This window comes from Urocampus carinirostris, chromosome 8 (assembly GCF_059441175.1).
Source record: "Urocampus carinirostris isolate Australia breed hairy pipefish chromosome 8, RoL_Ucar_1.0, whole genome shotgun sequence".
NCBI lineage: Eukaryota > Metazoa > Chordata > Actinopteri > Syngnathiformes > Syngnathidae > Urocampus > Urocampus carinirostris.
This window is the reverse complement of record NC_142356.1, coordinates 1,001,050-1,025,000: the sequence shown is the minus strand read 5'-3', so window position 1 is coordinate 1,025,000 and position 23,951 is coordinate 1,001,050. Positions and strand designations below refer to the sequence as shown.

General features: G+C 41.9%; 1 protein-coding gene across 1 annotated transcript in view; it reads left to right on the top strand.

The window, feature by feature from the left end:
- pnpla6 (patatin-like phospholipase domain containing 6) overlaps window positions 1-23,684 on the top strand; it is a 62,970-nt gene extending 39,286 nt beyond the window's left edge. The window contains exons 31-40 of the mRNA XM_088342899.1: window positions 1,141-1,257; window positions 7,084-7,232; window positions 7,313-7,465; window positions 8,966-9,082; window positions 10,556-10,643; window positions 12,144-12,334; window positions 14,210-14,326; window positions 15,800-15,887; window positions 17,388-17,509; window positions 18,598-23,684. Of these exons, the coding sequence (XP_088199025.1) occupies window positions 1,141-1,257; window positions 7,084-7,232; window positions 7,313-7,465; window positions 8,966-9,082; window positions 10,556-10,643; window positions 12,144-12,334; window positions 14,210-14,326; window positions 15,800-15,887; window positions 17,388-17,509; window positions 18,598-18,651 (1,196 nt within the window). The 3' untranslated portion in view covers window positions 18,652-23,684. The remainder of the gene's footprint in view (window positions 1-1,140; window positions 1,258-7,083; window positions 7,233-7,312; window positions 7,466-8,965; window positions 9,083-10,555; window positions 10,644-12,143; window positions 12,335-14,209; window positions 14,327-15,799; window positions 15,888-17,387; window positions 17,510-18,597) is intronic.
- The last annotated feature ends 267 nt before the right edge of the window (window positions 23,685-23,951 follow it).

Here is a 23,951-nt window from a genome sequence, read left to right as displayed (position 1 = left end):
TTTAATAAAAGTAAAAAACAATGCCTATTTTAGCCTCTCCGTATGCAGTCTCAAAGGAAGGGGAAGGGTTAGAAGGAAAAATAAGGGGGAAGTAATGGGATTGTTATTCAGTTGTCCAAATAGATATCAGTGCGTTTGGCAGGCAGGTGACTACAAGTCCACTGAGTAGTTTGCCCATCAGGAAAATGGTGTCAAACGGAAGCTAGTCGTTGAGCACTCCACTGTATGCAGTCAGAAGAAGTGGAAGGGGGAGGTGGAAGACAAGAGAAGTGGAAGTAATGGGATTGTTCTTCAATCGTCCAACGGATGCGAGTGTATTTGATTGGTGAGTGGCGACAAGTCCGATCGGTAACTCATTAAAATGTGTCAAATGGAAGGTAACCAATTAGCTCTACGCTTTACGAGTCAGAGGAAGATGAAGGGGAAGTAATGGGATTGTTTTTACCTTGTTCAACGGAAGCTAATTCCGCTTTAGCACTCAAAGGAATTCGTAGCTCACCCGAAATGTCCGTCTCCTCCGCGACGCCGTCGCCGTTTCATCTCAATCCATCCGTCAGTTCACCTCCACCCGATTGGCCACCCGTCGCCCGGCAACCCGTCTCCCGCCTCGGCTTTGCTTGTGTTTTGTGCATGTTAGTCCCTGTTTTTTTTTTCCCAACGGAGTGTTCTGGATCTTGCTGTTGTCCTTTAAAATCAAATCAAACAAGAGCGGAAGAAAATGATATTTCCTGCTAGTGCATCTCTGTCCTTCCAAGCCATGTCGCTCTCTGTCTGCTGCTGCCCCCTGCTGGCACTCGCGTGTACTGCAGCATCGGGCAGGCTGGCACAGTCTTCAAAAGGTGGCACTCAACGTTTAGGTTTTAAGGCAAATTATTGGTCGAAGGAATGAGAAATGGTTGTGCCAGGTTTTGGAGATTGGCAGCCTTGGCGCTCTGTGATGCCCGTCCAATCAGAGCCCCAAGGTGGGGCCAGTGGGCAGAACCGCAGCAAAACGGAGCGGGGACGGCCTCGCCCGTCCAACGGTGAGCCCGTCCTCGCCCGGTTTGCCATTCGCCCCGACACTAACTTTTCTCACCTAGCGTAAATTGAGACCTTATACCCCCTCCCTCCCTACTTGCGCCCCCTGCTGGGGTATGCCAGGATCTCTATGGCGCTATGTGCGGGCGAGCATGACCCTTTCGGGGTACCTGCCGCCTCTCTGTGACCCCAAAGACGGAAACTTGCTCATGGACGGGGGATACATCAACAACCTGCCAGGTAAGTCGAGATTGGCCAAATCCTGGGCACCACACCCCCTGCCCCCCCGCCAGAGTTGGCAAAATCATGGCACGGGATGGGTGAGTAGGATTAGCTTTTTCTGATAAAAAGGGAGCGTTCACTTTTGCAAGGTTGTTTCAGAAAATCGCGTTCAAATCTCGATTTCTTCATTATTATGACTACTTTTTTTTCCCCAAACTAGTAGTGCGGTTACTTGAAATCCTTGAAAATGCTTTCAAATTTATTATTACTATTATTTTGTTCGAGGTCAGGAAAATGCTTGAATTTTAGGCAAAGTGCTTGAAAGTGCTTTAAACTGTTGCCATGTTTCTTGGCAGTCTGGCTCTATAGAACACGCAATGAATGACGAATAACATTTTTAAAAAGTGCTTGAAAATGACGCCAACACGCCTGCTCCGGTGGTTTGCCATTATGCCGTTGTCGAGTGAAGCGTCACCGTCCCCTACTGGTCGCAGCAGAGAGGACAGCTCTATTTATACATCCGGCTCTTTTGGTTCGGCTCTCGAACGGCTCCTCAGATTCTTGAAAAACTGATGAAATATAAATCCAAATGTTAACAGATCTGCGAAACAAATGGTAAACTACAAAACAATTCTAGCTTTTTACCCGCTCACCGGATGAAAGTAGAACAACAACACAACATCCCTGAAAATGCAAAACAATAAAATGTAAATTAAAAATCATATTTCTTCAGTGCTATAAATAAATGATAAAATGCAAAACAATGACCTCGTTATCATTCTATTTTCACCAATTTCGAAACGGGCGAAAAAAATCAAAATTCAAATGAGTAACGAGTCCAAATTTGGCTCATTTTTCTGTTTTTATACTTACAGTACTTTCTTTTTTCCTTTCGTATTGTCGAGACCAGAACGGAGACGGGACCCACTCGCGTTACGTTTCTCTTAGTTTTATTGGAAAAAGGAAAGGGTTGCGCCCACGATCCGGTGTAGAGTAGAGTAGACGTGGTCAGGATCAAAAAATGGAATTGGATTTATCCAATGTGAACGCTCCTTCTATATCAAAATCAACAGTCTTTTCAATCCGGTACCCTATACGTATTTGTTCGGACCTGGCAAAGTCAAACACTTGAAGGTTTCTTCGTTTTGAGACATTTGGATCCACTTTTTGTTCAATTTCGGCAAACGAGTCATTTAAAAAATCCATTTCGTCTTTGACTGGTTGACTGACGTCAAGTCTTATGCAAAAATGGCCCTTCCTTTTAGAACGGAGTTCTTTAAAAAAAAAAAAAAATGGTGTGTGGAAAAACTCCAAAACATTGGGAACGATTGTCAGTCTCTGTTCTAAAATGTTCCTCCATTTTGCCGCAAATGTGTGAATTTCCCTACGGGGATGAAGAAAGTATCTATCTAGACATCTATCTAGACATCTATCTATCTATCTAGACGTCTATCTAGACATCTATCTATCCATCTAGACATCTATCTAGACATCTATCTAGATCTAACTATATATCTATAGTATCTATCTATCCAGATATTTATCTAGACATCTATCTAGACATCTATTTTTCTAGACATCTATCTAGACATCTATCTATCTATCTATCTATCTAGACATTTATGTAAACATTTATCTAGACATCTATCTATCTATCTAGACGTCTATCCATCTAGACATCTATCTAGACATCTATCTAGATCTAACTATATATCTATAGTATCTATCTATCCAGATATTTATCTAGACATCTATCTAGACATCTATTTTTCTAGACATCTATCTAGACATCTATCTATCTATCTATCTATCTATCTATCTAGACATTTATGTAAACATTTATCTAGACATCTATCTATCTATCTAGACGTCTATCCATCTAGACATCTATCTAGACATCTATCTAGATCTAACTATATATCTATAGTATCTATCTATCCAGATATTTATCTAGACATCTATCTAGACATCTATTTTTCTAGACATCTATCTAGACATCTATCTATCTATCTATCTATCTATCTAGACATTTATGTAAACATTTATCTAGACATCTATCTATCTATCTAGACGTCTATCCATCTAGACATCTATCTAGACATCTATCTAGATCTAACTATATATCTATAGTATCTATCTATCCAGATATTTATCTAGACATCTATCTAGACATCTATTTTTCTAGACATCTATCTAGACATCTATCTATCTATCTATCTATCTATCTAGACATTTATGTAAACATTTATCTAGACATCTATCTATCTATCTAGACGTCTATCCATCTAGACATCTATCTAGACATCTATCTAGATCTAACTATATATCTATAGTATCTATCTATCCAGATATTTATCTAGACATCTATCTAGACATCTATTTTTCTAGACATCTATCTAGACATCTATCTATCTATCTATCTATCTATCTAGACATTTATGTAAACATTTATCTAGACATCTATCTATCTATCTAGACGTCTATCCATCTAGACATCTATCTAGACATCTATCTAGATCTAACTATATATCTATAGTATCTATCTATCCAGATATTTATCTAGACATCTATCTAGACATCTATTTTTCTAGACATCTATCTAGACATCTATCTATCTATCTATCTATCTATCTATCTAGACATTTATGTAAACATTTATCTAGACATCTATCTATCTATCTAGACGTCTATCCATCTAGACATCTATCTAGACATCTATCTAGATCTAACTATATATCTATAGTATCTATCTATCCAGATATTTATCTAGACATCTATCTAGACATCTATTTTTCTAGACATCTATCTAGACATCTATCTATCTATCTATCTATCTATCTAGACATTTATGTAAACATTTATCTAGACATCTATCTATCTATCTAGACGTCTATCCATCTAGACATCTATCTAGACATCTATCTAGATCTAACTATATATCTATAGTATCTATCTATCCAGATATTTATCTAGACATCTATCTAGACATCTATTTTTCTAGACATCTATCTAGACATCTATCTATCTATCTATCTATCTATCTAGACATTTATGTAAACATTTATCTAGACATCTATCTATCTATCTAGACGTCTATCCATCTAGACATCTATCTAGACATCTATCTAGATCTAACTATATATCTATAGTATCTATCTATCCAGATATTTATCTAGACATCTATCTAGACATCTATTTTTCTAGACATCTATCTAGACATCTATCTATCTATCTATCTATCTATCTAGACATTTATGTAAACATTTATCTAGACATCTATCTATCTATCTAGACGTCTATCCATCTAGACATCTATCTAGACATCTATCTAGATCTAACTATATATCTATAGTATCTATCTATCCAGATATTTATCTAGACATCTATCTAGACATCTATTTTTCTAGACATCTATCTAGACATCTATCTATCTATCTATCTATCTATCTAGACATTTATGTAAACATTTATCTAGACATCTATCTATCTATCTAGACGTCTATCCATCTAGACATCTATCTAGACATCTATCTAGATCTAACTATATATCTATAGTATCTATCTATCCAGATATTTATCTAGACATCTATCTAGACATCTATTTTTCTAGACATCTATCTAGACATCTATCTATCTATCTATCTATCTATCTAGACATTTATGTAAACATTTATCTAGACATCTATCTAGACATCTATCTAGATCTAACTATATATCTATAGTATCTATCTATCTATCCAGACATTTATCTAGACATCTATCTAGACATCTATTTTTCTAGACATCTATCTAGACATCTATCTATCTATCTATCTATCTATCTAGACATTTATGTAAACATTTATCTAGACATCTATCTAGACATCTATCTAGATCTAACTATATATCTATAGTATCTATCTATCTATCCAGACATTTATCTAGACATCTATCTAGACATCTATCTATCTATCTAGACATTTATCTAGACATCTATCTAGACATCTATTTTTCTAGACATCTAACTAGACATCTATCTAGACATCTCTCTAGATCTAAATATATATCTATAGTATCTATCTATTTAGACATCTATCTAGATCTAACTATATATCTATAGTATCTATCTAGACATCTATCTATCTAGACATCCATCTATCTATGTAGACATCCATCTATCTATCTACCTATCTAGACATCTATCCATCTATCTAGACATCTATTTTTCTAGACACCTAGACATCTATCTAGATCTAACTATATATCTACAGTATCTATCTCTATCTAGACATGTATCTCTATCTAGACATCTATCTATCTAGACATCTATCCATCTATCTAGACATCCATCTATCTATCTAGACATCTATCTCTCTATCTCTATATCTACCTCTATATCTATCGCTATATCTCTATATCTATCTATCTATCTCTATCTATCCATCTATCTAGACATCTATTAATCTAATCTAATCTAAATGATGTTGATTCCGCGTGTTTGATGGTATCCGACGCGCTACAGACAAAGAAGCTTTTTTGCCATCCGGTGTCACGCCGATAAAAAAGGGGGACTATTGTGGAGAAATATGGCCTCTTTCCAAAGCCGCAGCTATTTACGGATGAAATGATTGTCCCGCCTCCTTCTGGACACATCCGATCCATCGGGAAAGTTTATGACGCCAAACTGGATGGCAGAAAAGAGCTTTGTCTGCAAAACACTGAGGACCAATAAATTCAGGATTTCTAAAATGACCTTTTTGGCTCTCCATTTGCAGATGGAAATTCTAGAATACGCATAATATCTCTTTATTGGTAGTTGATATTTTTCTTAATGTATTTTTATGACTTTCATTCAATAATCATAATTTATTTTGTATTATTTGTATGCCCTGCGACTGGCTGGCAAGCAGTTCAGGGTGTCCCCTGCCCACTGCCTGATGATTTGCTGGGATGGGCTCCAGCACCCCCGCGACCCTACTGAGGATAAGCGGTGTAGATATTGGAGCAATGGATGGATATTATTTGTATTTATTGTTTATTGATCATTTCGTTTCTATTTTATGTATTTTGTTTTATCAGCTGACTTATTTTGAAGGTCGTCTTTTGAGTTTTATTCATGCATTGTGTTTGAATCTTATCATTCGTATTATTTTTTTATAATTAGCTAGCAATCCTTTTGACGGTGTTGGCTTGTTTTGCACTTTGTATTCAAGTTCAATTTAATTTTTTGTTTTGTTTATTTTTTATGAAACAAAAGTCATTTTCCCCATTTCTATCATTATTATTTTTGAATTATCATTAGCTAAAATGATTTGGCTAGTTTTGACTCATTTTCTAGGTCATATTTTATTTTTTACATTTTTTTTATTCTTTTTTTCGTGTGTTAGCTGAAAATCACGACGGTGGTGTTGGTTTATTTTACTCGTCTGAGCGAAGATGTCGTTTTTTATTGATTTTTTTTGGGGGGGTATGGTTTATTTTTAATGTGTCATTTCATTTTTAATTTAAAAAAATATCTTTTTATTTATTTCATTAGCCGGAAATCTTTTGAGTGGCATTTTGCTCTCGGTATTGATTTTGTAATAATCCTATTTCTTTCTGTTCGTGCCTGATTAGTACCAAAAAATAGATCTATCTTTTTTTTAGCTAAAACATAATTGATAAAAATACAAGCCAACTCAATGAGATTTCCATCCGCGAATGGAGAGCCGAAGCTAGCGGTGACGCTAAAGGGAGAAGCGAAATCACGACACGGACGGAAAAGAAGCTTCAATATGTATTTCGGGTCCCGAGACTCGCGGCGACGCTAAAGGTAGAAGCGAAAAACCGCTCTGCCGCGGCGGTATAACTGGCCTTCCCCCGCAGCGGACATCGCCCGCAACATGGGCGCCAAGACGGTGATCGCCATCGACGTGGGCAGCCAGGACGAGACGGACCTCTGTAACTACGGCGACTGCCTCTCGGGATGGTGGTTGCTGTGGAAACGCATCAATCCCTGGGCCGAGAAGGTCAAGGTGGGTGCGCCGCCGCCATCGTCGCCCCCCGGTGGTGCACGGTCCAACGGTGTCCAACGGGGTCCCCGGTCCGGCGGCAGGTGCCGGACATGGCGGAGATCCAATCCCGCCTGGCGTACGTCTCCTGCGTCCGTCAGCTGGAGTTGGTGAAGAAGAGCGCTTATTGCGAGTACATCCGACCGCCCATCGACCGCTTCAAGACCATGGACTTCGGAAAGTTCGACGAGATCTATGTGAGTGAGAGGGAAAGTCGAATAGCTTCTGTTTATTTTTTTTTCCTTTTTCTCTTTCCCTTTATTTCCTTCTTTTGTTGTCAGTTTTTCTCTTCCTATTCCTTATTTTTTTGTGTTCCTTTTCATTCTGTTTTATTTCAGTTTCTCTTTTTTTCCCGTTTTTATTTCCTTTTTTTCCCCCTTTTTTGCCTTCTTTTGTTGTCGGTCATTCTCTTCCTATTCCTTATTTTTTTATGTTCCTTTTCAATCTGTTTTATTTGTGTTACTCTTTTTTTTTTCCCCGTTTTTCTTTTCTTTTTTCTTTTTTGTGTTTGTCCCCTTTTTTCCATTTTCCTCTTTTCTTCCTTTTTGTCATTTTCCCTTCTTTCTCCACTCTCTATTATGTCTTTTTGTCATTTTCCCTTCTTTCTCCCCTCTATTCTGTCTTTTTCTCTTTTTTTTTTATCCTTTTTCCTTATTTTTTTCTGTAAAATCAAATTTTTTTTTATTAATAGATAAATTTAGGGCAACCGGCGGCACAGTGGTTAGCGCGTGTGCGGCACAGTTTTGAGGTCATGAGCTCAAACATTCTGTGTGGAGTTTGCATGTTCTCCCCGTGCTTGTCTGGGTTTCCTCCGGGCACTCCGGTTTCCTCCCACATTCCAAAAACATGCATGTAAGGTTCCTTGGCCGTCCAAGTTGTCCCTTGGTGTGAATGTGTCCCCTGCCCACTGCCCGAAGATGGCTGGGATGTGCTCCAGCACCCCGGCGACCCTACTCAGGATAAGCGCTGCAGATAATGGATGGATAATGGAAGTCATGAAAATAACACAAATATCAAACTAAAAAAATACAATAAAAACAAGTTTAATTTTTTTGTTTTTTGTTGGAATTATATACATATATTTATCCTACAGTTGACAGTAGTGTTCTCAGCCCTTTTGTAGAGTTTTCAGTTTGTAACCTGTTCTTCAAGGCCATGAGTTGTTCTTTGTACAGTCTGTCTCTTTTTATCTCACGTACCCATGGGTGCAACTTACCCTGGAATAATCTGTGCCCTTTTATGCATGAAATAACTCAAGTTGTTTTTCACCGAAAGCCTTGAAAGAAGAAAGGAGGTGTCCAGACAGAAACCAGCTGTGATCATCGGGCGGAAAGCAAGGCGTGCGAAAGAAGATTAATTAACTCTGCGTAGCAACAGTCAGACGGCGGTCTCAACTCGTTAGATAGAACCCCTCCCTTTAGAAGTTGAGACTTATGTACGATAGGGCGAACCTTAATAAAAAGAGGAGAGAGATCGAAGATTTCTCCAGAGTGATTTGGGAGATTGGCGGTATACAATCTTCGATCCTCTCCTTGCAAGATATCTAAAACGGATCAGATTCTCTTTGTCTTTTATTTCAGAGCGTTTTATTATAAATGTTGGGGACTTAAACCTAACACTTTTTCTATGAATAAATATGTTTTAAAAATGACCCCAATGACTAAAAAACCGGATGTATTTTTTGTTTCCCGACGCAGGACGTGGGCTTCCAACACGGCAAGCTGCTTTTCGGCGGCTGGGCTCGAGGCGACATCATCCGCAACATCCTGAGGGACCACCGATCCGCCGACTACGACGCCGGCCAGACTGTCGACGTGAGGGACGCCCGTACCGTTCGCCGATACCGCTCGCCGATACCGTTCGCCGATACCGCTCGCCGATACCGTTCGCCGATACCGCTTGATACCGCCGTTTTTTTTATTCTAGCTGCATACGAAAGGGCACTTTAAGAGACACTCAATTAGTTTTGCATTGGATTTCTTTTCAATTTGTCGTACAATATAACGATCAGTTCCATGTTGTATCTTTTATGAAATTGTAAATACCGTAGAGCCCTAGGATACGGAGAACCCCGCCTTACAGCACTTTCACCCTGGATAGATAGTTTATTCATCCCCGTAGGGAAATTCACACTTCCGGCAGTATCCTTGTGTTGTTTATTAACAGGATGGCCTCGGGGTGCCGTGTTGTAGTTTAGCCACGGCGGAGTGGGTGACGTCACACGCTAGGCCAAAAGTTCCATGTCCCTGTGGCAGATGGCAATCTTTGTGCCCAGGGTGACACCGCCTCCTGTTCACGTAGATAGCGAGTCCGCCTCCTCTCCGCTTCCCGCAGCGCTGAAGCCGGGTAGCTCCACGTTAGCAAACTGCACTCCCTGTACGCTTTGATGTTTTTCACCAGCACGGCTTTTCCTCTGTCTTATTTTGTAGATGATTACAGACGGTACCGAAGGCTTATAATGCCGCTAGCCGCTTAGCCTTAGCTCCGGCTCTGCATCCACGATAGGGCCCCCTCATCACGCCGGCACGAGAATTCTTCAGGGCAAGGAGTTGATTCCTCGAATAAACGCATTTTTGTGCATTAAAACCCATAACCATAGGATAGAAAGTCATTCAAACGGGACGAAAAACACCGAAGATAGAAGCAGACACTTAAAACAAGAAATCGCAAAAAGTGCGAAATAACACGGAGCTGCTATGATGTCAGCGAAGGGTTGAGATTTGCTCCCGATACCGCATTGGCAACACATGATTTCAATTTCCCCCCCCAAAAATCAAACTTTGTGACGTTCATGCGTACTCGTAGTTGGATCTCTAAAACGCCTTTCTGCTATGGGTCAATGTCATCGAAAATGCTAGTCCGCTACTGGTTTGTGTCACGACGTCATGAAAATGATATCCTATCTGCTGAACTCCCTCCCACAATGCCTTCATACGGTTCAGAATCGAAAGTGGCAGTTCAGTGTGATCGTTTTTGTGGCAATGGGTCCTAAAGCTTGCACAGATGCTAAATGGGAAGCAAAAACATGATAACCATGGAAACAGAGCAGTTTTAAAATCATTTTCATTTTGAATCCACCCTTAGCATAAGTTTTTATCCCCCGTCATATGAAAATTTCACCTCCTATTGGTAGCTTGTTTAAAAAAAAAACAGTTTAGTTTGAAGAGCAAAAATAGTGATTTGTGTCGTATGCAAGGGTTCTATTGTCGTCCTGATTTGCTTATAAATGGGTCAACCACGTTTTTGTTTTGTCGGCCATCAGCCAAATAGTTCCTCTTTTTTTGCAGTCGTGCACGTGCCAGGGCGCCGACTTCACCGACCTGGCGGAAATCGTCTCCAGGATCGAGCCGGTCCAGAACTACGTTTCTGCTGAAGGTGGAGTGACACCATTTTTGTTCCTGTCGCCAAATTTTTTTTTTTTTAATGTAGTCTCCAAAATACAACACTGCACACCCGATCATAAGCCGGAATTCTGTTTTTTTTAGTTTTTGTATTGCCATGAAAAAGGAAGTCGTCTGTTTCTTACATTTTAAGCAGATAACTAGTGCTGACCGTAAGGGGCATCGTGCCAGATTGCAACACTGACATCACAAGTCATATTTTGGCGTTGTTGTTATTGAAAAAGCACTCACAGTACTTATTATTGTTCCTTAAAGGGAACTCCAGCCACTGGAAAACGACGATTGACTGATAAAAGTGTCGTGTTTTTCATCGATAATCAATTTGGATGAATTGAATTGAAGACTCCATTCTTGGTTGAAAAGTTTGAAATATGTTGTAAATATTGTATAAAGTACTGCTAAACAGTCTGTTTTGCGATTGTTATGTATCATATAAATAATGTTGGCATTTTTGCTCTTGAATGGCGTCTGAAATGCTTTCAGATATCACGGCGGTGATTTGTATTTTGGGTGCGTGCGTTGTAGAAAAGAGCAGCTCTCTGTTTTCCTCACCGAAAAGAAACGATAAGCCGGACTGTATTTAAAGAAGCAGGGGTGTCAAACTGGTTTTAGCTTGGGGCCACAAATGCTATCAAAAAATCTCAGGGGGGCCGGGCTAGTAAGTTTAAGAGAAAAAGAGAGGGAGAAAAAGAAAAAGAAAGAGAGAGAGGGAAAGAGAGATTGATAAACAGGGAAAACAGAGTAACAGTGAGAGAAAAAGAGAGCAAAATAGAGATATGAATGGAGAAGAAGGGGGAAATGAATATAGAGAGAAAAAGAAAGTGAGAAAAGAGAAAGATAAAAAGAAAGAGAAGTGAAACAACAAGAAGAAAAAGTCAGCAGGAGAAAAAGAGACAAGTGAGGTGAGAGAGAGAGGTCGAAAAAGGGAAAGAAAGAGGGTGAGAAAGAGAGAAAAATAGAAAGAAAGAGAATTAAAGTGTAAATTAGAGAGAGAAAATAGAAAAGGAAAGAGTTTGAGAGTGAGAGAAATTGATAAAAGAGAAAGAGAGAGAGAGAAATTTAGAAAAGAGAAAAAGAAAGAGAGTGAACAGGAGAAAGAAAAAGAGTGAGAAATAAATAAAAAAAGAAGTGAGTCAGAGAGAAATGAAGAAATACGACTACAATTGTTTTGCAAGTGTTAACTGGCTTGGGTGACATCCGGTGGAACTATTTAAAACGACAGCTCATTTTCCTCTTGCGCTTCTCTCACTGTTGTCTCGCGGGCCGGATTTAAAGCATCGGCGGGCCTGATCTGGCCCGCGGGCCGCCTCTTTGACACCCGTGGTTTAAAGTGTAACGACGGAGTAACTTGAAATCAAATTTTGGGTTTCGAGTCTGGAAAATCCGGTCTTTTATTTTGAAGGACCGGGAATCTCCGTCGCCGGGGTCGGACGTTTAACGGCGGATCTTTTTCTGTCTCTCTCCGTTTTCGCAGCCGAGGAGTCGGACTGTCTGACGGAATACGAAGAGGACCCCGTCAGGGAGGGGGACGAGGATCCCGAAGATCCCGAGGACGTGTCCCCCGCCGACTGGGGGCCCAATGGGATCTTCCAGCCGGTGAGGTTCACGCTAACACATAAAAAGACGGAGACGCTGGCCACTTTTGATCTCCGGGGTTTTCCACCGGTGCTTGAAATCCTTGAAAATGCTTGAATTTGGGGTGCTTGAAAGGGTTGCCGTTGCCATGTTTCTTGCCAGTCTGAATCAAAACCATTTTTCAAAACGCGCCTGCTCTGGTGGCTTGTCACATGAAGCGTCACCACCAAGGACAGCTCTATTTAAAACACGGGCTCTTTCGGCTCCCGAGCTTATCGATCTCAATAAAACACATACCTTTCGCGCTCCAAGGCTCCACACCCTTATAAACTGTCGTATTTTCCCTTACAAAATCATCTTACGCCATATTTTTTTTCTCCAAACGTGTTTATTGATGTCGTTTAACATGTTATATTGTACACGTGTTTCCTTATATCATATATATTGTTCATGAACATTTTGTTGCTCGACATGAATGAGGTTTATTAGAAAATGAAGTCGCTTGGACGTTCACTAGGAAAAAATACATGCAAATAGAATGAAGTAGAATAATACATTTTCTTATTTTCTGCATTCAATGATTGTTGGTAATATACTGATTCAAGGGATCTCCGCAAACCTGTCTTTTTTTCATTTTCTCCTTTTATACTTCCTTTTTTTTCTTCTTTATACAACAATAATGATTCGTCATATAATGCATCAAAGCAAGTGAGCCGTTCGGGAGCCGGCTCTCTTTTTTTTTTCCCCGTTTTTCTTTTCTTTTTTCTTTTTTGTGTTTGTCCCCTTTTTTCCATTTTCCTCTTTTCTTCCTTTTTGTCATTTTCCCTTCTTTCTCCACTCTCTATTATGTCTTTTTGTCATTTTCCCTTCTTTCTCCCCTCTATTCTGTCTTTTTCTCTTTTTTTTTTATCCTTTTTCCTTATTTTTTTCTGTAAAATCAAATTTTTTTTTATTAATAGATAAATTTAGGGCAACCGGCGGCACAGTGGTTAGCGCGTGTGCGGCACAGTTTTGAGGTCATGAGCTCAAACATTCTGTGTGGAGTTTGCATGTTCTCCCCGTGCTTGTCTGGGTTTCCTCCGGGCACTCCGGTTTCCTCCCACATTCCAAAAACATGCATGTAAGGTTCCTTGGCCGTCCAAGTTGTCCCTTGGTGTGAATGTGTCCCCTGCCCACTGCCCGAAGATGGCTGGGATGTGCTCCAGCACCCCGGCGACCCTACTCAGGATAAGCGCTGCAGATAATGGATGGATAATGGAAGTCATGAAAATAACACAAATATCAAACTAAAAAAATACAATAAAAACAAGTTTAATTTTTTTGTTTTTTGTTGGAATTATATACATATATTTATCCTACAGTTGACAGTAGTGTTCTCAGCCCTTTTGTAGAGTTTTCAGTTTGTAACCTGTTCTTCAAGGCCATGAGTTGTTCTTTGTACAGTCTGTCTCTTTTTATCTCACGTACCCATGGGTGCAACTTACCCTGGAATAATCTGTGCCCTTTTATGCATGAAATAACTCAAGTTGTTTTTCACCGAAAGCCTTGAAAGAAGAAAGGAGGTGTCCAGACAGAAACCAGCTGTGATCATCGGGCGGAAAGCAAGGCGTGCGAAAGAAGATTAATTAACTCTGCGTAGCAACAGTCAGACGGCGGTCTCAACTCGTTAGATAGAACCCCTCCCTTTAGAAGTTGAGACTTATGTACGATAGGGCGAACCTTAATAAAAAGAGGAGAGAGATCGAAGATTTCTCCAGAGTGATTTGGGAGATTGGCGGTATACAATCTTCGATCCTCTCCTTGCAAGATATCTAAAACGGATCAGATTCTCTTTGTCTTTTATTTCAGAGCGTTTTATTATAAATGTTGGGGACTTAAACCTAACACTTTTTCTATGAATAAATATGTTTTAAAAATGACCCCAATGACTAAAAAACCGGATGTATTTTTTGTTTCCCGACGCAGGACGTGGGCTTCCAACACGGCAAGCTGCTTTTCGGCGGCTGGGCTCGAGGCGACATCATCCGCAACATCCTGAGGGACCACCGATCCGCCGACTACGACGCCGGCCAGACTGTCGACGTGAGGGACGCCCGTACCGTTCGCCGATACCGCTCGCCGATACCGTTCGCCGATACCGCTCGCCGATACCGTTCGCCGATACCGCTTGATACCGCCGTTTTTTTTATTCTAGCTGCATACGAAAGGGCACTTTAAGAGACACTCAATTAGTTTTGCATTGGATTTCTTTTCAATTTGTCGTACAATATAACGATCAGTTCCATGTTGTATCTTTTATGAAATTGTAAATACCGTAGAGCCCTAGGATACGGAGAACCCCGCCTTACAGCACTTTCACCCTGGATAGATAGTTTATTCATCCCCGTAGGGAAATTCACACTTCCGGCAGTATCCTTGTGTTGTTTATTAACAGGATGGCCTCGGGGTGCCGTGTTGTAGTTTAGCCACGGCGGAGTGGGTGACGTCACACGCTAGGCCAAAAGTTCCATGTCCCTGTGGCAGATGGCAATCTTTGTGCCCAGGGTGACACCGCCTCCTGTTCACGTAGATAGCGAGTCCGCCTCCTCTCCGCTTCCCGCAGCGCTGAAGCCGGGTAGCTCCACGTTAGCAAACTGCACTCCCTGTACGCTTTGATGTTTTTCACCAGCACGGCTTTTCCTCTGTCTTATTTTGTAGATGATTACAGACGGTACCGAAGGCTTATAATGCCGCTAGCCGCTTAGCCTTAGCTCCGGCTCTGCATCCACGATAGGGCCCCCTCATCACGCCGGCACGAGAATTCTTCAGGGCAAGGAGTTGATTCCTCGAATAAACGCATTTTTGTGCATTAAAACCCATAACCATAGGATAGAAAGTCATTCAAACGGGACGAAAAACACCGAAGATAGAAGCAGACACTTAAAACAAGAAATCGCAAAAAGTGCGAAATAACACGGAGCTGCTATGATGTCAGCGAAGGGTTGAGATTTGCTCCCGATACCGCATTGGCAACACATGATTTCAATTTCCCCCCCCAAAAATCAAACTTTGTGACGTTCATGCGTACTCGTAGTTGGATCTCTAAAACGCCTTTCTGCTATGGGTCAATGTCATCGAAAATGCTAGTCCGCTACTGGTTTGTGTCACGACGTCATGAAAATGATATCCTATCTGCTGAACTCCCTCCCACAATGCCTTCATACGGTTCAGAATCGAAAGTGGCAGTTCAGTGTGATCGTTTTTGTGGCAATGGGTCCTAAAGCTTGCACAGATGCTAAATGGGAAGCAAAAACATGATAACCATGGAAACAGAGCAGTTTTAAAATCATTTTCATTTTGAATCCACCCTTAGCATAAGTTTTTATCCCCCGTCATATGAAAATTTCACCTCCTATTGGTAGCTTGTTTAAAAAAAAAACAGTTTAGTTTGAAGAGCAAAAATAGTGATTTGTGTCGTATGCAAGGGTTCTATTGTCGTCCTGATTTGCTTATAAATGGGTCAACCACGTTTTTGTTTTGTCGGCCATCAGCCAAATAGTTCCTCTTTTTTTGCAGTCGTGCACGTGCCAGGGCGCCGACTTCACCGACCTGGCGGAAATCGTCTCCAGGATCGAGCCGGTCCAGAACTACGTTTCTGCTGAAGGTGGAGTGACACCATTTTTGTTCCTGTCGCCAAATTTTTTTTTTTTTAATGTAGTCTCCAAAATACAACACTGCACACCCGATCATAAGCCGGAATTCTGTTTTTTTTAGTTTTTGTATTGCCATGAAAAAGGAAGTCGTCTGTTTCTTACATTTTAAGCAGATAACTAGTGCTGACCGTAAGGGGCATCGTGCCAGATTGCAACACTGACATCACAAGTCATATTTTGGCGTTGTTGTTATTGAAAAAGCACTCACAGTACTTATTATTGTTCCTTAAAGGGAACTCCAGCCACTGGAAAACGACGATTGACTGATAAAAGTGTCGTGTTTTTCATCGATAATCAATTTGGATGAATTGAATTGAAGACTCCATTCTTGGTTGAAAAGTTTGAAATATGTTGTAAATATTGTATAAAGTACTGCTAAACAGTCTGTTTTGCGATTGTTATGTATCATATAAATAATGTTGGCATTTTTGCTCTTGAATGGCGTCTGAAATGCTTTCAGATATCACGGCGGTGATTTGTATTTTGGGTGCGTGCGTTGTAGAAAAGAGCAGCTCTCTGTTTTCCTCACCGAAAAGAAACGATAAGCCGGACTGTATTTAAAGAAGCAGGGGTGTCAAACTGGTTTTAGCTTGGGGCCACAAATGCTATCAAAAAATCTCAGGGGGGCCGGGCTAGTAAGTTTAAGAGAAAAAGAGAGGGAGAAAAAGAAAAAGAAAGAGAGAGAGGGAAAGAGAGATTGATAAACAGGGAAAACAGAGTAACAGTGAGAGAAAAAGAGAGCAAAATAGAGATATGAATGGAGAAGAAGGGGGAAATGAATATAGAGAGAAAAAGAAAGTGAGAAAAGAGAAAGATAAAAAGAAAGAGAAGTGAAACAACAAGAAGAAAAAGTCAGCAGGAGAAAAAGAGACAAGTGAGGTGAGAGAGAGAGGTCGAAAAAGGGAAAGAAAGAGGGTGAGAAAGAGAGAAAAATAGAAAGAAAGAGAATTAAAGTGTAAATTAGAGAGAGAAAATAGAAAAGGAAAGAGTTTGAGAGTGAGAGAAATTGATAAAAGAGAAAGAGAGAGAGAGAAATTTAGAAAAGAGAAAAAGAAAGAGAGTGAACAGGAGAAAGAAAAAGAGTGAGAAATAAATAAAAAAAGAAGTGAGTCAGAGAGAAATGAAGAAATACGACTACAATTGTTTTGCAAGTGTTAACTGGCTTGGGTGACATCCGGTGGAACTATTTAAAACGACAGCTCATTTTCCTCTTGCGCTTCTCTCACTGTTGTCTCGCGGGCCGGATTTAAAGCATCGGCGGGCCTGATCTGGCCCGCGGGCCGCCTCTTTGACACCCGTGGTTTAAAGTGTAACGACGGAGTAACTTGAAATCAAATTTTGGGTTTCGAGTCTGGAAAATCCGGTCTTTTATTTTGAAGGACCGGGAATCTCCGTCGCCGGGGTCGGACGTTTAACGGCGGATCTTTTTCTGTCTCTCTCCGTTTTCGCAGCCGAGGAGTCGGACTGTCTGACGGAATACGAAGAGGACCCCGTCAGGGAGGGGGACGAGGATCCCGAAGATCCCGAGGACGTGTCCCCCGCCGACTGGGGGCCCAATGGGATCTTCCAGCCGGTGAGGTTCACGCTAACACGTAAAAAGACGGAGACGCTGGCCACTTTTGATCTCCGGGGTTTTCCACCGGTGCTTGAAATCCTTGAAAATGCTTGAATTTGGGGTGCTTGAAAGGGTTGCCGTTGCCATGTTTCTTGCCAGTCTGAATCAAAACCATTTTTCAAAACGCGCCTGCTCTGGTGGCTTGTCACATGAAGCGTCACCACCAAGGACAGCTCTATTTAAAACACGGGCTCTTTCGGCTCCCGAGCTTATCGATCTCAATAAAACACATACCTTTCGCGCTCCAAGGCTCCACACCCTTATAAACTGTCGTATTTTCCCTTACAAAATCATCTTACGCCATATTTTTTTTCTCCAAACGTGTTTATTGATGTCGTTTAACATGTTATATTGTACACGTGTTTCCTTATATCATATATATTGTTCATGAACATTTTGTTGCTCGACATGAATGAGGTTTATTAGAAAATGAAGTCGCTTGGACGTTCACTAGGAAAAAATACATGCAAATAGAATGAAGTAGAATAATACATTTTCTTATTTTCTGCATTCAATGATTGTTGGTAATATACTGATTCAAGGGATCTCCGCAAACCTGTCTTTTTTTCATTTTCTCCTTTTATACTTCCTTTTTTTTCTTCTTTATACAACAATAATGATTCGTCATATAATGCATCAAAGCAAGTGAGCCGTTCGGGAGCCGGCTCTCTTGAACGAGTTGAGCCAAAAAAGCCGGTTCTCTAAAAAGAGACGGACTTCTTTTCACTACACGACTACCACGGAACGATGCATGATGGGAAATCCCCAGTCGGCAGACGCATGCGCACAGTGAGATCAAAGTGCTTCACAAAAAAAAAACAATACCGAGATAGAGGCAACCGCGGTGAATTCGAAATAGTAAAAATGTAAGTGGTTGTGAAGAGATTCTAACAATCAACTCTTAACGGTTTAAGATGACGCTCCAATCTCGATCGTTGGCGCCAAACGTTTCCGTTTCCCGCCCGCTCGGTGGCGACGTCGGCTCTACGTGCACGTCGGCTGTCTTTTTTTTTTTTCTTAACCGATTTTTTGTTTTCGCTCCGCAGGACGAAGACAAAAGTTTGAGGCGGCGACGGAAACTTTCAGGCAGCGACTGCTGACCCCGGGGAAAAACTTTTTTACATCCAGGGACAAATATGGAAAAAACCTTTAGGATTTTCCCGCCAGTTTTCTTCTTCTCTCTTGGAGTGCGGCTTTCCAAGAACGATTTTTGAAGCCTTGATGGACTCTGATGAGGGAAGACGGTTAGTGAGCGAGCGAGCAAGCTCATTGTCACTTGCGTCAAAACAGTCATAAAACACCAGGGTCATAAACTAAATTCAGCTCTATATCAATGACGTCATCGGATTCCAGGAATATATTTATGAATTATGAGTGACTTATGAACAAATGAATTATGAGTGACTTACGAAGTTACGATTTATGAGTGATTTATGACCCTGTGAGTTACGGGTGATTTGTGACCTTAGGAATTACGAGTGATTTCCGACCCCAGTTGTTGACGTGACTTCCTCAGACGTGTTGCGACTAGCCCAACGGTTAGCGAGCAAGCGAGCTCGTCGCCGCTTGTGTTAAAACGGTTATAAATCACCAGGGTCATAAACTAATTTCAGCTCTTTATTAATGACGTCATCGAATTCCAGGAATATGTTTATGATTTATGAGTTATTTATGACATAGCGCTAATGACTGACTTATGAACAAATGAATTATGAGTGACATATGAAGTTATGATTTATGAGTGATTTATGACCTTGTGAGTTACAGGTGACTTTATGAATTATGAGTGATTTCCGACATACTGATAATGAGTGACTTATGAAGTCATGATTTATGAGTGATTCAAGACCCTGTGAGTTGCGAGTGACTTTATGAATTATGCGTGATTTACGACCCCGGTTGTAACCGTGACTTCCTCAGACGTGTCGCGACTAGCCCAGGACTCCTCTGAATTCATACGTCATAAATCAACCGAACGGAACGCGAGGACCTCGTTCACGAACGTTTATGAACCTGATGATTTACGAGCAATCGGACACGAGCGGCAGACTTGTCCCCCTCCCGGATTGTTTCCGACCGTCGTCATAAATCTAAATTCTCGTCATAAGGGCATTAGAAGAAGGCGGGAGGAGGTTTCCGACCGCCCGAGCCGCAGTCGATCATCCGGGCGGCTGGCGCCAAGAAGACGAAGATCGATATCATCATCGATCTCGGGACCTGCGCGACGGTCTGAGAAAATGAGAATAGCGCCATAAAGTTTTTATTTCCTGTAATGCGATGACAGAAAAGACAAATGTCCTCCATTTTGGATTCATGACAAATCCACTGAAATCTGGCGAGCCTCTCGTTATGATATTGCTGATGATGGCCTACAGGCTACTTTCAGATTCAGATCTACTTTATTATCATTCTTGTACACGTGTATACAGAACCAAATGTCGATACATCTGACTCGCACAGTTTTCCTTGAATGTACAGATATAAATATGTAGTATTGAGCTGGAGTATTGAAATACTAAATAATATACTAAATAATGATAGCTATGAATACTTTACAGTAGTGCAAAGAGTGCAAGAGGAGCAGCTGAACAGATGTGCAAAATGGGCAGTCAGGTAAACAAGTCACTATACAATAACAATAACAACGGAGTACGGTAGTGCAGAGGAGAACAGATGTGCAAAGGAGTGGCTAGGTATAAGAGAACTGCCAGTAGTGCAAAAAAAACAAAACAAACAGATGTACAGATTAGCAGCTGTGTAGGCTTACTATGTGTGTGATTGACCATTTAACAGTCTAATGGCCAGAACCTGGTGGTCCTGCAGCGCACACTGCAGTACCTCTTCCCACAGGCTAGCAGAGTGAACAGTCCATGATGGGGGTGAGAGGGGTCCCTCATGATGTTCTTGGCTCGGGATAGGCAGCGCTTCTGGCCAATGTCCTGAATGGAGGAGAGATAAGTCCCGATGATTTTCTCTGCTGTCCTCATCACCCTCCTCACACTACTCCAGTCGGAGGCACTGCAGCCTCCACACCACACAGAGATACAGTTAGTCAGGATGTTCTCTATGGTGTCCCTGTAGGATGTGATGTGAGTGGGTGGGGGCAGGTGGACTCTCCTCATCCTCTGCAGGAAGTACAGGCGCTGCTGTGCCCTCTTCACCAGTGATGCAGTGTTCACAGACCAGGTGAGTTTGTCTGTGATGTGCATCCCTAGGAACTTGGTGCTGCTGACAACCTCCACACCCTTGTTGTTGATGAGAAGTGGGGCATGGTTGGGCTGGTTTTTCCTGAAGTCGATAATGATCTCTTTAGTTTTATCAACATTCGGGACCAGGCTGTTGTCCATGCACCAGCCCACCAACTGCTCCACCTCCTATCTTTAAGCCGGGTCGTTGTCGTCCCTGATGAGGCCCACCACTGTTGTGTCGTCATCAAACTTCACCATGTGGTTTGTGGCTGACCTAGGGACGCAGTCGTATGCCATCAGGGTGAACGGCAGGGGGCTCAGGACACAGCCTTGAAGGGAGCCCGTGCTAAGGGTGATGACATCGAAGATGTTCTGACCAAGCCGCACTGACTGGGGTCTGTCAGTGAGGAAGTCCAGCAGCCAGTTCCGCAGGGGGGTGTTGAAGCCCAGGAGTCTCAGTTTGTCTACCAGGTGTTGTGGGATGATGGTGTTGAATGCTGAACTGAAGTCCAGGAACAGCATCCGCACATGGGTGTTCTTCTCCTTTAGGCGTGTCAGGCTCAGGTGAAGAGCAGAGGAGATGGCATCCCCGGTGGAGCGGTTTGTCCGGTAGGCAAACTGAAAGGGGTCGAGTGAGGAGGGGAGACTGGAGGTGATGTGCTCTTTAACTCTCAAAGCACTTCATTATGATAGGAGTCAGTGCAACGGGCCGGTAGTCGTTCAATGATGAGATCTGGGGATTCTTTGGCACTGGGATGATGGTGGCAATCTTGAAACATGATGGTACCGTGGCTTGGTCTTGCGAGGTGTTGAAAATGTCTGTTAGTACACAAGCCAGCTGATCGGCGCACTCCCTAAGGACCCGCCCTGGAATGTTGTCATTGCCTGGAGCCTTCTGTGTGTTGTCCCTTCTCAGGGTCCTCCTCACCTCAGTTGAGTCCAGGAGGAGTGCTCTTTCGTCCTGATGTGGAACCGCTTTCGCTGCAGGGGTGCCATTTTGTGCCTCAAACCTCCCAAAGAAATTGTTGAGGTCATTCAGGAAGTCCATGCTAGTGTCCCCCTCTGGGGCGGTGGTTGGCTTGTATCTGGTGATGGCCTAAATGCCTTTCCACATATCCCTGGTGTTGGTTGTGCTGAGGAAAAGGTCCTGGATTTTTTGACTGCGATCGCTTTGCTAGTCTGATAGCACGGTTCACGGATCTCAGTACCTCCTCATCACCCGTTTTAAAGGCGAGGTTCCCTGCCTTTAGCGTATCTCAGCAGTCATCCAGGGCTTCTGATTGGCACGGGTGCAGATGGTTTTGGTGTTGCTGACGTCCTCTGCGCATTTACTGATGTAGGCTGACACAGACATGGCGTATTCATCTATGTTTATTTTGCTGTTATAGGTGGCAGCCGATTTAAACATGTCCCAATCTGTGCATTCAAAGCAGTCCTGTAGTGCCTCCGTTGCCCCCTCAGTCCACACCCTCACCTGCTTCACTGTAGGTTTTTCTCTGGTCAGCAGGGGCTTGTATGCAGGAATTAGCATAACAGAAAGGTGGTCTGATGAGCCAAGGTGGGGGCGGGGGCTGCTCTGTATGCTCCTTTGATATTTGTATAGACCAAGTCCAATGTTCCTACCTCTTGTAGCAAAGTCGACATGCCGGTAGAAAAGCGGGAGAACTGTTTTCATGTTGGCTGGCCTGGTTCTGGTTCAAGTCCCCAGCAAGAATGAAAATGCCTCCGGTGTAAGCATGCTGCAGTTCACTCGCAGTTCGGTAGAGAACGTCCATTGCCTCCTTTGTATTAGCGCTGGGGGGCACCTACAAGGCAGTAATGATAGTAGCGCTAAACTCCCTGGGGAGGTAGAAGGGTCTGCAAATCACCGTATTTATCGTTTTTGTCGAAGGGATCTTATCGGTGCATTTGTCATCATTGGCAAAGACGTTTTTAGCAGGAAGTTGAAGATCCAGTCAAGATTTTTGACACGCAGAGGGAAGATTTATAGCTAGCAAGTTAGCTTAGCAACCGCCAAAAGCTTGTCTTTGGAGAGTGATTTGAAAAATGGGTCCCAAAACCCGAATTCTGATTTTGTAATTGGGGCTCTTTTAAATCAGATAACTTTTGTTGACTTTCTTTAACAGGAAGTGGAAGTTTGCCGCTCCCTGAGCTTAGATTTTTAGTTAGCAATTGAGCTAAGTAGCAAGGTAGCCTAGGCATGTTACTGATCCAAGAACCACCATTTTGATTCCAGCAAACTGTAACTCATGCTCTTGGTCATGGGATGACTTTTGTTTCCTGTCTTTACAGGAAGTTGAAGTTCAAGCACGAAGCGAAGATTTATAGCTAGCTAGCTCGTTAGCGCGTCACTTGCGAGTAAATACGTTACCTAGATGGGTCCTAAAGTGACAGACTAGAAAACTGTTGCTGCGGCTCTTTTTAAACGGATCACTTTTGTTTCGGCATTGAACAGAAAGTCGAACGCTAATTCGTGAAGATTTATCGTAGCCTATGAGCTAGCATTAGCGAACCTACAATTCGCAAGTAATTCTGATTCTAGCGGACCGTAACCCTTGCTCTTTGTAATCCGATTACATTCATTTAGAGTCTGATACGGGAAGTTCAAAATCCACTTCCGATGTCGGGAAGATTTAGAGCTAGCAAGTTAGCTCGCTAGCAATATTGAGTGGATTTGTGAGGAATCCGGAATGTTGGCGAGTCATTTTACAGGAAGTTCATTCCGTGGCAACCTTCTCATTTTCGGAGAAGATTTCGGATCATATACTGGAAAGAATGCAGAGTATTTATTTGAGTCGGTCGCAAAACTTCAAGGGACGAGATGGATATCTTTATCCACCCCCCCCTTTTTTTTTTCCTAAAAATCAATTTTATGGATTTTTCGAGACGCGGGATGTGAATTTCTTGAGCTTCTCATTAAAACGCTAAGGGAATTATTGACAATACTCAGCAAATGTTTCTTTTTTTTTGAAAATGCAAAAAATAGAAAAATGCAAATCACGCGGTTAAAATGAGGCCACTTCTTGACTTCTCGGTTCCGGAAACGTTTTCGACCCGCTTCAAATGTTTTGTCGGGAGTTGCAGACTTTTCATCGCCTTGCGGGGAAAAAAAGAAAAAGAATATTTCATGTGGCTTGGCAGCGTCGAGCAATTCTGGCACAGCCATGAGAAAACGGAGGGAAAAAATCAGCAAGCCGATGGTAAGTTTCCTC